The following is a 15,330-nucleotide window of genomic DNA, read 5'->3' on the forward strand; positions in this document are numbered from 1 at the left end:
TTCTTATTTAATATTTTAAATATATTTTTGAAATTTATTTTATATTTTTTATTTTAAATAAGTCGTATCAGTTTTTTATTGACCTCTGCGATCTTTTATTTTAAACAAGTTTCTGGAATCTATTTTGTATTTGTTATTTTAAATAAGTTGTATCAGTTATTTTACCGACCCCTGTTGGTTATGTATTTATAAAAATTAATTTTTATATCAATAAATTAAAAAAATGATAAAATAAATAAAATTATTTTGTTATTATATATCAAAAATATAAATTAGGTGTAATATTTGTCGAAAATTTTATATAGTTATTATTTTATAAAACAATTATTTTATATAAAATTGTTTCAAAATAAATTTATTTTATAGTATCATAAAATGTGCATTGGTTATATTTATAAAAACGTAATTTTTATAGCAGTAAATAAAAAAAGATAAAATAAATAAAATTATTTTGTTATTATATATAAAAAATATAAATTAGTTGTAATATTTATCGAAAATTTTATATAATTATTATTATAAAATTAGAATATACACAAGATCTATATGTATATGCATATGTGTATGTATTATATAATAAATATATGTATATATACGTATATTTCACAATTTTAAAAAATATAATGAAACCCGCAATATATATAATGATACGAAACATCAAAATTATCACATCCTTTATAATTATTTCTATACGTTATAAATTAACCAAAATTTTAATAATTTACATTTGAATATTTCAACGCAAAAGTTTAAAAATTCCCAGATAGCACAGAGAATGAAAAAAGAACTCAGTAGTTATATGTCACCAATTCTGAGTTCATTTTCAGATGCAAAAAGAATTCTTTTTCTAAATGGGATTCTTTTTGCTCCTGAAAATGAACTCAGAACTGATGATATAAAACTGAATATACTAATGAATTCTTTTGGGCTTTGTGTGCTATCTGGGTTGATAATACAATTGACGAAATCAAGAAAATATAATCAACAAGAAAGATGTAGTAGCTAAAATTCTTTCCAAAAATTTATTAAAATTCTAAGAATTACAATTCCGAGACTTTGGGATTAAATTGCGAAAATTAATAATGTAAAAAATCAGTAAAGGATCAGATAAATATAATCAGCAAACAGGTTGTACTAGTTAAATCCAAGAATTTAAATCGTAAACATGTAGGTATGTTTATTTATGAAATATGTTTAAATAATTGTGTAACTTTTACAAATTAACCAACATATATCGTACTTTCTTTTTTGACACTTAAACAAGATGGGAGGATTTTACTTAAGACCGCTTTGTAAAAATAAGCAAAATGTGGCTAAATTTGTTAAAGAAACTCAATCGGATTCAGAAATATGTGTTTCTGAATTTTTCATATACATTTTTTTAATACATTTTTTTTATAGTATTTTCATAAATGTCGAATCGAATTATTGTAAGGTCATAAGAAGTGAGTAAAAATACATTTTGAACGAAACATTGTTTGACGAGATTCGTTATTCTGACAAGCTCATGGAAATTCGATACCATTGAAGGAAGATTACCGGTAATAAGCAGATGGTAATATTCTTTCGCATCACTGGAAGTACAATGGGCTTGCGACGTCGTAGTATCCAGAAAGCAAACAGAATATGAATGGAGCCGACTCGTTGCACGAACAGATCTTATCGCGATGAACTGTCAGGGGTGGATCACCGGATTGCTCTTATCCCAGCTTGCCCGAATGTTCATCCCTTTTGACACGCAACCCGAGCTCAGTCCTCGATAACATAATAATGATAAAGACAGCGCATGGTGATGCTGCGATAAACTACAGACACTCGGACTGAAACTAAAAAAGATCGGAGTTTCCTATACTTCAGAAGATTTGTTATTTACTACATACAATTTTTATTTTATATATAGATTTTAATACTATATTTACGAGTTCTTTTAAGATTCAAAATAATAAATATCCGCTAATATTGTATCTCATTGAGAAATCCTGAAAAAGGGATATAATTGTCTTTAAACAAACTTCTTCTAAAATTGCATGTTTTGTTCCTTTTATAGATTCAAATTAGATTCGTGCCTGCGTGCGCCGTATTAAGTTTTTTTTATAGGAGAGCATTACGAGTACGTATGACGAGCATTAGAGCACGTGTCAAAAAACTAAGCTGACCGCAGCAAGTTGACGCTACATCTCTTTGTGCAAGGTAGGGGTTGAAATAACCGAGGGACCAAGATTATTGATTATCCAAAACTTAAGCCTCCATTATTATTATTGTTGTATAAGTATTGATACAATTATTATTACTATCATTGTAATGTCGAGTTAATAGCGATGGCTAAATAATGTTAGTCTTTATTTTATTAAATAGTTTTATTAAAAAATAAAAAATTCTAATTAAATAAAAATTAAAATTAAAATTAAAATTAAAATTAAAATTAAAATTAAAAAGAATTTTAATTTTTGTTTCACTCGCTATTATGTATGTAAATTTGATGGCGCAACGTGGAAACTTGTTTGTTTAATTTCTAATCGTTCATTTACTTTTCTTTCTTTTTTCTCTATCTTATTTCTCATATTTTCAGTTTATAACTTTAAAGGTTTTTAATAGAATTTTTTACTTATCCAATTTTAAAATAATAGAAAAATTAAACGAAAACTACGCAGACTACGTATAGTTACTGCATAGAAGATATACAGTTTGTCTACGGAAACATGTATTCTTTTAATAAATTATATGCCAGAGAAATTAGCGCGTTATTGTAACAGCGTGTCAGCCGTGTGCAAGTGAAAATCGATACCCTTCTATGGGAAGCCAAAGAAACCAGTATTTGAAGAAAAACGATTTTGTATTGTACCCACGTTGTAACGTTTGCAATGCTGCACGCGCCACCCCTCTGCCACGTGCCAGCCAATCTAAATCTAATAACACAAACAGCCTCACAATGCATGCATCATACATGCCAGCGTTTGGCGGCAGGATGTAATGGGACACCATGTGAACTAATCGCTCTGGAGTAGTCCTTCAGATCTTGTTTCGCTATTTGTTGATTCCGGCCTGTTCTCTCTCTTTCTTCTGGGACAAATAGGTTCCCAGCTGGATTTAATGATCAACATATTATGCAGAATAATCTTCGTTCTTCCTTCCATAGGTTTGTGTCTTACGTTATTGAATAATTTTTCTAACATATTTAATATATATCGAGAACACACAATATTATTGGCTTTATAGTCATTAAAAAATTCCAATAACAACTAATTATTAATAATAAGTAAATAATTTTCCAATGTAATTGTTTGTTATTCTACTTATTTAAATATTGCGTATACGTTCATTATTTCTAATTTTTCATAAAATATAAAAATGTGTGTATTATAATAATCTACAGATAAAGATTATTTATATGAGTTCTCTAGAGTTTTAAAAAAAAATGAAGTAAATGAGGTGCGATATATTCAAGTGGACTTAAACTAAAATACTTACATTAGGTTGCACACAGCTGCTACTGCAGTTAACGATGGTATGGGCAAAGAATAGAGAACGTAGAAACTTTTCTATCATCAAGATTTTTAATTCTCAAAAAGTAAGTTTAATTTATTTCAATATACACCGACGAGTGTGTCTATACACGCGAGTGTGCGTATCGTGTTCTTCGCGTGCGTACAAGAACAACGCGTCTCGTAAAAGATGACGTGACGTGATTGAACCAAGGTACAATCAATATACATATACATATTTATATATATATAATCAACATCACAAGATCACAGAGCGCACGGCTCCGGGACGAAGAATGCACTTCCTAGAAGAAAAGTACATACCAAGTCTCTCGATATGCAAAAAGGAACTCTTCATAATAATAACTTTTAACGGTATCCTTCGCTTTTGACAAACGATACGATCTACTCTCGTAAAACTTGCTGCAAAAGTTTTGGACTAACTGGGAATTTCAATCCGGTATATGCTTCGTATACTTTCGTGAGTTGTATGAGATTTGTTTCGGGCCGGCTTATCAAACGATCCAAATCAACTATGTATATACTATATACGTTTTATACAGGTCGCGTCCGATCCAACTTTTTAACGTTTTTGGCCTGATTCCGTTGCCAGATACTGGTCATTTATCTAGACTCTGCTTTAAAGCGAAGAATGGAACGGATTGCAACAAATTCAATTTCTCGTCCGCGAAACAGATATGGTGACGTAAACTCGTGCATTCCTGATCGGGAGATTACGTTAAAAAATTGGATGGCGCCGACGCAATTATACGAATGCGCTACGTACACCTTACGTTTATTTACATCTATATATAATAATTTTTCACTCTAAAGTGACGTTAATGTCATTTCGTTGGATTCCTGGAAATAGTTTTCTTTTTGTACATCGCAACAATATTTACAGGTATTTTACAAATTACGTTTACACGTTACGCTAACTAGGCGATATTGGTTAGTCATAAATTGTAGGGGTAGGAAGTTAAAATTTCGAAGTCGAAAATGCTCTCTAAAACTATGGTATCTGTTATTCATTAATAAGCGATATGTCCGTCGAGTGGTGTCAGTTTCTTTTCGATCTTCAATCAGCTTCTATGTAGTTTGAATGATATAAAATATTTGATACCATCTTAGTTTTCTCGTTCATACGATTGGCTCTCGATTCACTAAATCTTTATTCTGTGTGTTTAAAATACAAATTTAAAATACCGTGGTGAATATTGCTTGTCAACAGTATATCAAATACAGCAAGCGTATCATATTATATTAATAATAACAAGAAAAATATCTTTCATCGTAATTATCTTCAAAATAATTTTTAAACTAATAAATCGTTATTAACGAATTCAATTATACACGAGATAAAAAGGAAATAATGTAACAAAAATGCTGCAAATTATAACCACATTTCCTAGTATCGTTAATTAATCAAAAATTGATCAAAATTATTATTTATACAATAATTTAATATCAACTAAAAATAATTAGAACTATTATTAAATAAAAAAGGACATCGTTCTCGCGTATATTTTTAATAATCATCGAGCCATCTTCTGACCGAGCTGTTATATTTATAGAAAAACACCCTCTCGTTGTTCGATATGTATCGTTTCTTAAATAATGCGATCATTGATGATCGTTGCAAGATAGTTGTCTTAGATTTTTGCACTGATTTGCCTGATTTCTTACGAAATTGCCGACTCTAACTCCGACGAAAATGTTAATGCCGCATACGGCCCTTTCTCTTTCTTATCACAAAAGGAGGCAGAAGAGAAAGAGAGCCTCGAGTAACCTCGAATACGCGAAGGCAATGTACATACGCCAATGCGATAATTATCCGATATTATTTATGCGCGGTTTATCTGGATAATTATTCAGATGCGGTCGCATATACTAATTCGCTGGATCGTACAACATCTCCGCGCAGGTCACGGCCCATGACATTCTCGTCGGAGCTTACATCTCGTAGCACTATTTGCCATTTGACGAAAGCAGCGGACTGGCAGCGGCTGAGTATCCTTGGTTGCAGGTGGGCAACATAAATGGGTTCATGTTGAATGGTGATCCGACCACCTCTCCTAATCCTGCAACATGCCCACTGTCGGTTATACGTTAGTAGTGCAATATTGCTTAAATGCTATGGCACAAACAATAAATAAGAAATAAAAGACACAAAGCATAATTTTATAGTTATAATAATAATAATAATAATAATAAAATTATTTTAATGCAAGAGAATTTTTCATTAATCGATGATAAAGTATTCACGAGGGAAATACAGAGAAATAATTGTTAACTGTATAAGAAAAATAAAAATAATCGTAAAGTTTGCTCATTTTATTATTCCTTCAGGATCATTTGTATACATATCTATTTATTCAATATTTTAATAATTCTGCACAGTTGAAGTTTTTAATTCTCGAGTTAAGCGTGTGATCGGCGGTAAGGATTCGTGAAGCTTTCTGATAATCCGTGCAGATAAATACGATAGGATAATGAACAGTATATGTCAAAGTTCCTTGGATACAAATTGAGAAAATATGTGCAAAGATTCTAGCCATTTTTGCTATGTGATCCACGTACACGTATCATATTAGCATTAAAATTTTGTTTCAACAAAATTAACTTTCTCTGCTATAGAACACATTTGTTAATTTTGCTAAAGTAATGTTATTATTAAAATATTTATAATTTATTAAGTTTATTATAGAAAGCTTTGTAACCTTTGAAAGGATATTGTGAAAAAAGCAGATGCTTGAATTTAACTTGAAAATTGACAATTTTATAATTAGATTATAAGATCATTGTACATATATTACGCGTCGTAAATAAGTGTACGTACATTCTCAAATGTAGTCTCTCATAATTCTTTAATCGCAGTGCGTAGGGTGATGGTGGTTGTGATGATGGTGGTGTTGGTGGTGATGGTGGACGGTTAGCGGTTACTGGGCGGCTGTGGCGAGGTGGTGCTGTGTGGGCCAGTGCGGTGGGACTGAGGTGGTCGGTGGTCGTACTACGGGGGCGAATGCACTCCCGTCCCCGGATGTATAGAATATGCCGTATTGTTCGTGCGCTAAAACGAAAATTCCACATAAGGGAAAATCATAAGTGCGTGCATCGAAGGTAATATTAAATAGAAAAATGTCATGCGTGCTGGATATGTGGTTGTATAAAAGTGTTATGTTTCTTCGAGTTGTGCCGAAGATATCGCTTTCAAAATATTTGAAAAAGATTTTAAAGTGCGTGCGATGTATATATTATAGTAAAAACGTTTATTAAGCGTATATGAATATTATAACAAAGGTAATAATCTTACGAATGTTGAATACACTAATTGGAGTATTCATATAATATATTATATTTTCTTTATCGCGTTGCACTGTGATTTACAATACTATATCGTTTTAATCGGCCTTACACACGAATCGTAAAAGTTATATTTCATCCCGGCACAACTTGGATTTTGCGGATGTCGCAGCGACTGTACAGACATGGGATCGTCTGCAGGAGTAGAGAAAGAGAGAGAGAGAGAGAGAGAGCAGGAGACTTACGCGAGGTGTAGAGAGTCGGGCTGCCGGTATACGGATTGGCGACGGAATAACTTCCGTTAGTACTGTGACTGTGTGGTGTGCTGGCTGAACTACCGCAATAACCACTGCCGGTTACGACACCACGTGGACTTGCGCTGCTGCTTTGTCTATAGGCGTCGGCGCTACCGCCGACGTTGGCTCCGACACTACCACCGCTGCCACCGCCGCCGCCGCCGCCGCCGCCGCCGCCTCCTCCGTCAGCAGCAGCTCCTGTCGTCACGGAACTACCGTCTAGAAATAGAAACCTGCCCGTCAGACGAACTCGTCAGTATTTCAGGTCGTGAGTGGTTGCCTAATAAATTTTACTCTCTGCAGGGAGAGCATCTGCGTCTTGATTGGTACGAGTTTCTATGGAGATCGAAGAGATCACGCGAGGCATTTTACCATTGTATAACAAATATTATCTTATATGAGGATGATACAAGTGTCGTTTTAAAATATCTAAAGGATGTTTTAACAGTATTGTCAGACAGAGACGTGTCTTGTACGTACCGTCTGTCCATTTTGCCGCGCTACCATTTTCCTGCACCGTCACTGCAAGTTGCCCTGTGTACGAATTAAAGGCCGTTGCCGAAGTGGATGTAGGAGGTACGGGTGCGTGCACTGAACCCGGACTCCTCGGTGCCCCCGCGATCCCCATGTTTCCGCTCTTGGGCATACTATAAATGGCTTCCGCTAGATCCGCCGCCCTCTTCAGCACTATCTCCTTCGGAAGCTTTTCGGGGTCACCGGGGTGCCGCGGAACGAGTTTCTGTAACCTTTGGAAGCCGTAGTCGATCGTGGGTTCGTTTACCGCTGGAAAAATTCAGCAAAGGTGCGTTCGCTCTTATCTCTGCGTGATCGGACAGCGTCGTAGATCTTTTTCGCGTAGAACAATCATTATTCGTGTAGATCTTTTGCGACAGGCACCGGAGTACCTTCTTCTACTTACAAACGTAGACAAATCGACCGGGCGCTCCTTTACAGAATTGCTTGCTTTTGTAATGTAACGTGACGTCGACGACTCCGGGTATTTGTCGCGCCGGTGCCTGCACCTTGATCGCGTGTGGCGTGATAAACTGTAATAAAAGCGACGAATGCGTTTTTGCACTTATTGTTACATTTAATTCAGCAAAATTAGCGCTACAGATCTTCAGTTAATTATTATTGCGAATTACTGACCTCGCTCCAAACTAGCATCGATCCGAAAACTACTTGCAATCCGTCGAAGAAGTTTTCACCGATGATTATAACGGTGGATCCACCCGACGTCCAGCCTTCATTAGGCGATATCGCTTTTATGCACGGCGTTTGGAGAGGTATTGGCGGATATAAACCTAGGTTCGCAACATAAAAATATTATTGTATTTTCTGCATTTGATTTCATTACGTAGCATTCAGTTAGATTCATGATTGAAACGCGTGCCATTGAAATTTCCTGTCAGCTTGAGAGATAATCACATTGAGTCTGAAAGTTATTAACGACCAGTTCCTCTCGTGAAGAAACTTGAGAATAACGAAATTAAAAAAATTATAAATCGAGAACTAGACAAAACTAAGCGGTATCTTGAAACTAACTCGCGACTGACGAGAGGGAAGAAATAGGATATGGAAAATTATCTGAATATTCTGTTTCGGTTGAGGCCGAGTGGCAGATATATTTTCCGGTGTGGCAGGCAAGTTTTCGAGGTCGTGGGACGTGGATCGTGAAAGTGGGAAAGAGGCGGAAAATGAAAGAGAAACTGTGAAGGAGAACGGTGGAAAGAGAATGAGGCAGGGAGAGAAAGAGAGAGTGCGAGGAAGAGAGGGTTGGAGAGCCCGGAGAAGGGTTGTAACAAGAAGGAAGGGGAGGGGGCGATCGGGCCGCCGGTGTCTCTGCTTGGAATTTATAACCCAATGATATCATTTTGTACCCCGGCGAAGCCAAGCCACCCCCGGCACCGACCCTGGGCGAAGCGGAGCCACGGCAGAGTGGCTGACATCATGGTATATTGCTCTCAGTGATGCTCAAACACTTTCCACTTCGAGTGCTTATGTGCCGTCACATCGATAAATCTCGGCGGCTTGAAAGATCGCGACGTTGTTTATACCTGGACGTATTTAAAGAATATTCTTTAGGTATTGTCGATGGCAAGATATTTCTTCACTTTTGCGATTGTCTTAATGTAGGTTAATAATATAAAATAACGGTTGCATCACTAAATGCGTGAAATCAATGAAACATTTCGAATATAAATTCTTTAACAAAAATTCGTAATAAAATTGTTCTGTGTATACAATCGGGAAAGACTGCATCATGTACAATTTTGTTCATTGATTGAAAAATAAAGTCAACAAGTGACGATCACAGCGGAAGCGTTAAAGAGTTGCAAGTATGGTCCCTACGCAAATGGGGATTCCTCAATGGGACATTGGTATTTATTGCGTTCAATGTACGAGAAAGTCGTTAAAGAGAGCCGGCCGTGTTGGCAACCATCCTGGTAGAGAATTGTCGAGCGGCGCGGTGCGGGCCGCCGCGAGGGTGGAGAGGGAGAAGGAGAAAAAGAGAGAGAGAGAGAGGAGAAAAAGAGGTGGAGGGTTGAAAAGAGGGATTCAGTAGAGGAGGCCAAGGAACAAGCGTACCAACCCGGAATAAATAAAATCCTCCACGCCACTGAATGGTAAGGGGTGCTACTCTCAACCCTCCCGAGCCCCTCTTTTGCCACCGAACTATCGTCGAAGTCGAAGAGCCGTTGTACTCCGACACGTTCGGCCCGATTCTCTTTGATCACTACGAGATCGCGCGATAACTTCATTCGCCGTGGTAAAGACTCGAGAAATTTACCAGAAAAACCGGGTTTTATCTTGGCGCAAGCAAGTATCATTACAACGATGTTGCGCAATCATAACTCTTATATTCAGAATTCTCGAACTCTCTTTATCGTTTCATTGAATTTCGATGATTAAATTTTTTAATATGACATAAATAATATCTTACATTCCGTTACACAAAATGAGTTCGAAGTTTTTACAAAATTTATAATCCTCTCTCTCTCTCTCTCTCTCTCTTGTGTCATAAATTAAATTTAAAAAGGGAGGCAAAGCATGAAGCGTAAAATGAAAACAGCAATATCAAACAAGAAACGCGTTATTAAACAACGTATCGAGAAAGATAGATTGTAAGCAAGCGTTTCAAATTTCATGGACAATCAAGATTTGATTTGTACAGCAACCGAGAGAATTCGTTCACAATGACAGCAAAATCCATGAGATACCGGCGTTCTACGCGTTCTTCCCCTTTCTCTCGCGTTTCCTGTCTCATTGGTATGCTCGTTTCGGCGTTTCGGGGGATAGCTCGCGGGGGGATTTGGAAAGAGTGGATGTGTTGGTACCTTCATTGGCGTCGCAGGAGGGCGGCGCGAGATAGCTTAAACTTAGCATTCACAAACCAACGCACCGCGGCAACCACGGGAAGGAGGGGGGGGAGGGAGCGGAGAGGAGGAGAGGCGCGAGAAAGACAGAGGAGGAAACTGAATGAGAGAAGCAGAGATCGAGATGAAGAGAAGCGGGCCAATTCCACTCTCTTTCTTTCTGTGTCTTTGCGCTCCGCGCGGCAGCCAACCAGGTAAAAAGAAGAAACTGACGCGGCGGCGGCGGCGGCGGGTGGAGACGAGAGAGAACCTTGGAACCCGCGGTGAGAAGAAGGGGGACAAGGCACTCGGGCGAAATTCGAGCGAGCAGAGCGGAGGAAAATAAGACCGAGGAACAAGGAGCGCGGAACGGAGCGTGGATCCTTCGTTTTCCCGCATCCCATTGATTTACATCTTGTCTTGGCATAGGTATAGGAAGAAAAGACGAAGGAAGAAGCCTGCGCGAGAGGAGCTGAGCGGTCGAGGGGGTGGCCGCGCGATATCAGCCGTTTGTATGCGCGGCCGACGCCAAACTTTGCTGAATTGCCCTATGACTCCATATATCCCATTCTACCGGTGCGCCCTCTTGCAACCCTCTTACGATTCCGCCCCCGCCACGCCACCGGCTCCCGAGTCGTTATGCCGATCTCGAAGAAAACTGACCCCCATCCCTCGCCGGGAGGGTGCCGCGCCAAGAGAGAAACAACACGCCGCGAGCATTCGAATGGCAGTGCCTCGTACGTGAATTGCTCGGGAAGTCGATTTTGATCGACAAGCGTTGAAAGCTTATACACGCGCCCGTGAATCATATCATCCGTGAAAAATCAATGCCTTGAATAAATGAGGGCGTTTAATGTGCGCACCGGGCTTTTTAATTATCGCCCGTTAATTAATTATCATATTTTCTGTGAGTGCTTTGTTAGCACGGCGAAGGCTGACTGCAATTACTGTCGGGGAATATATAGCAGCTGACTGCAAAATTAAATAACGAAAAACTGCACGGCGGGCCAATTGGTTTGTTTACGGGCAAATCGAATTATCGCGTAAATGCTCGTGCAGTCTCGCGAATTAAATATGCAGACGGTATCGATGCTCCGTCCCGCATAAATTATCTCTTTAACGATACTGATTAATTGATAGTATTTATGGATCATACTTACTATTGTACTCACTAGGATCACTGGGGTCCAAACGTTTCGCCCTGCGTCCGTGCTTGCTGTTATTGTGGACGAACATATTGTCCGAGACCGCTAGTAATGGTCCTTCCACTCCCACTTGTGTAGATATGACCACCTGTTAGGCAAAATGGAAATTTGCCGAATGTGAAAGATGCTATAAGATAAGATAGCAATTAACGTAGGAATATATTATAATATATAAAATAATAAATTAATAATAAAATTATTAGTTATTTTTTTCTCTACCTTATTTATATGTATCAATAAAATTTTAAGTTTTTATATTCAATAAAATATTTTTATAAAAATTATTGAACGATAGATTCTAGAACATTTTTACGAGGAACATGAGAGGACGCGCGGTGTCCTCATAATTCAACGAATGTTTAAAGAAAATTAATAAATTAAAATGTTAAATTTATATCCGTTTGTATCTGACTTAATAGAGCATAGAAAACTGCGCTGCGCAATAGCGACGTTACCGTGAATAATATTGGATTTCTCTTATGCGCGTCATATACTGATTGTGAGCCAAGCTCATCATATCTTCCGTGAACGAGCATGTACAACTTCATTTGCTGCACTGGATACTACGGCATGCAATTCGTGACTTACACGTACGACGAATGACGTCGATATAATCGCGCAAGTACAAGAACATAGTCGTATTAAAACACACGATTATCCTTCCTTTACAATTAACATAAAATACTACGTATATTATTTGTGAGATTCCCTAATTAAGCTGAACAAAATTACTTGCTTTTAAGTATTTATGCCGTTCACCACGCTTTGGGGTGTTGAAAAGATTTTCCGCGTTGGAGCAGAAAGAGCGTTTATAAAATCGAGCGAGAGCGGCTGGAAAATGCCCGAAAGTTTTGTCCTTCGCAACTTCGCAACTTTCTCGCGTGCTGGTGATATTACTCGGCGAGTAACACCACCGCCAACTTAGAGTAAAGCGACGATAACCTACGCTCCGCTGCCCCACGGCTGCAGAGATTTTCGTGAAGACCGGCACTAAAATTTTAATTCGCAACTTTCGGCAATAAGCAATTCAGAAACAAATTCCAAAGTACGATGAGTATTCTAATTTCAGTTTGTCGTTGCGTCCACGTGTAACAAAGGAAGAAAACTAAAAGAAAACTAAAGTCGAATAATACGAAAAGAGATGAGTCTCGCGCAAAGAACGAACCTTTCGGGTCTTTCACTGATGATTTTTGATGATTTATTTTTTAATTCTATTTTGAAATGGCAATGTAATGGAAAGAGTACAAGTAGATAGTTTTCGTAAACGCGACTGATTGTTGTAAAATATAAGCGGTGAACGAATGCGAGGTGAATCGGAGAGGATTATACTGCTCCAAGAGGTGATTGTGGCGACTTTTGGATTACGCTTGTTTAAAATGTCGACCGATTATCAAAAAATCGTTATCTAAAAATCAGTAAAAATTAGTCGTCTTTATTCGGGGATTTATATAGAAAAAAATTTATTGAGATTTTTATTCAAATATATAAAATAATAGTAGAATAATAGTATTCTGCAAATACGCGGAAATTTTATGAAGAACGATGCTCTCTGCGACGGTAGGCGTCACGCGATGTTGCGGCGGAACTTCGGCGTTCTCGTCTCCGTCTGTCCGCCCCTATAATTTCGCGAATCGTGACTTGAATGACGGAAGTGTCTCGCGTAGTGTGCATTTCAGCATTGCGACACGACCTGGAACGTCTTTGAATCAAGTGGGTGGAAAGCCGGAAGCGATTAACTGTACCTCAAGCAGAGCCGTAAATCGCGCTATGTGAATCATCAGATAAATTACATTATGAATGTGAGATGAATATGAGATCGTTCTCGTACATATGAATCTATTAATCCTGAGTAATGTGCAGATATATCCGTCTATTTGATAAATATTTTAACTTCTAAAGATTTGATGAAAATTCTTTATACATAAAGACAAAGTTGATTTTATTAAACATGAATCGTGCAAATTTATAAGATACATAAAGATACGAGTACGGACAACTTACCTGGAAGCGTCTCATGTCACGTGGATTGCCGGCGTTCTTGAGGCAGTTTTGGTTACACTTGAGAAAGAACTTGAGGAAGAATCTGCAAGTACAGAGGGGACCAGAGTTAAACGGTTGACAAGGTGCTTAACGCTCTTCAACGCCGAGAACTTAATTAGAACGCGAACTTGGCTGGAAAGCAAGGCTGAATATTGTATAAGCCAATCGCGAGCCCCGTTCCACTCTCCTCTATTATTCAGCATTTCTCTAGATTAAACTCCCGACTACGTGCTTCTCGACCTTTAGGCCCGTGCGGCATTGTGTACTGCACGAAATATGCGGCTACTTCATTGTCCTGCCACAATGTCAAAGGACATTGTAATACATTTTTACAATGAAAAAGTATCACTACAATAAGTTTTTCTTTCTATATACATTTTATAATTATTTTTGTAATCACATATCTGGAATGTGATATAAAAAAAAATCGTATGTTAAATACAAAGTAATATTTTAATATGTTATATTGAAGTGTGATTTCTAAGAGAAATTTATGCATAACATATTCTTTACTATTCCAAAAAAAAATTAATAAACACATATTGAAAGTAACAATATGTTAAATACTTTAAATACTTATATTATGTAGGAGTCATGTAAGATAGAATTTTGAAACACAGAGATATATGCGGGGATTCTGCTAAAAAGCCGCCGGCTCAATTTTCATGAATTATGTAAAACGCCGAGAATATCGAATTTCAAGAATTTTTTTGAGACGCATCTTACCTATTGGTTCGTGCTTACGAGAAGGGGGTGGGCTGAAGGCACGAGGAGAGTTTAGAGATCAGGTAGCTGAATGCCAGCCTGAGGAGGATAAGGATAGCGAAGGAAACACGTAGGAAACAATCAGAAGGATCGAGACAACGCGATGCGGCGGCGACGACGCCGGCAAGAAGGGGAGGGGTAGTTTTCTACGTAGCTGGTAGGCTTTTTGTCCCATGGGACGCCACTGTCATTCCCCCTCCTGAAGAGTGCGCCCATACTACTGGGAACTTCATGGAAAAATCAAACGCATACCGTAGAATAACGCCTTTTCGTCTGAATTTCTACTTTTGTTTCTCATGTAGGGATTGTCAAAATCGCGGAAAGATCACGATTGATACTTCTTGATTCAATAAACAGATTTTAATTACTCTCTATCTAGTTTAATTTTCGTATCGAATGCGTCTGATGTGGCTAAAACGTAAGAGAAGACACAAGGTAGTGAATTCTTCGAAATGTATTCAGAAAGATTTTAATCACACATATAGCTTATAAAACTTTGAACTAAAACATTTTTCTTTTATTTATCCAAGATCGTCTAATCCACTTGCTAAAAATACATAAAGTTCGAAAGTGAAGGATGAAAACGAAACGCATTCATCGCGTGGGAAGGGGGGGGAGAGCGCAGAAGAGAACGTCGGCTGAGTGAAGCGAAGGACGAAGGGCGAGACGACGTGTACGCGAGGGTGGAGAAATTCGGCGATACGAAAAGAGAAAGGGAAAGAAACGTATCGATCCCTGGTGAAAATAAAAATTGGAACGTAAGTCGAACGTAAGGGGAGAGTGACCGAAGCGTAAACGAAACTTCTAGGAGGCGAAAATTGGAACAGCGAAGTGTAAAAGAAGCGTTAACGCTTCCTTTACATTCCGCTGTTCCAATTTTCGC

General features: G+C 37.8%; 1 protein-coding gene across 1 annotated transcript in view; it reads right to left on the reverse strand.

Annotated features, from left to right (window-relative positions):
• Positions 1 to 4,987: 4,987 nt before the first annotated feature.
• LOC105449909 (transcription factor collier) overlaps positions 4,988 to 15,330 on the reverse strand; it is a 75,426-nt gene continuing 65,083 nt past the window's right edge. Inside the window, exons 7-13 of the mRNA XM_011689371.1 lie at positions 13,644 to 13,725; positions 11,598 to 11,730; positions 8,231 to 8,385; positions 8,001 to 8,127; positions 7,562 to 7,864; positions 7,031 to 7,300; positions 4,988 to 5,563 (exon numbers count right to left, since the gene is read on the reverse strand). Of these exons, the coding sequence (XP_011687673.1) occupies positions 5,451 to 5,563; positions 7,031 to 7,300; positions 7,562 to 7,864; positions 8,001 to 8,127; positions 8,231 to 8,385; positions 11,598 to 11,730; positions 13,644 to 13,725 (1,183 nt within the window). The 3' untranslated portion in view covers positions 4,988 to 5,450. The remainder of the gene's footprint in view (positions 5,564 to 7,030; positions 7,301 to 7,561; positions 7,865 to 8,000; positions 8,128 to 8,230; positions 8,386 to 11,597; positions 11,731 to 13,643; positions 13,726 to 15,330) is intronic.

This window comes from Wasmannia auropunctata, unplaced genomic scaffold (genome assembly GCF_000956235.1).
Source record: "Wasmannia auropunctata unplaced genomic scaffold, wasmannia.A_1.0 LD336071.1, whole genome shotgun sequence".
Lineage (NCBI taxonomy): Eukaryota > Metazoa > Arthropoda > Insecta > Hymenoptera > Formicidae > Wasmannia > Wasmannia auropunctata.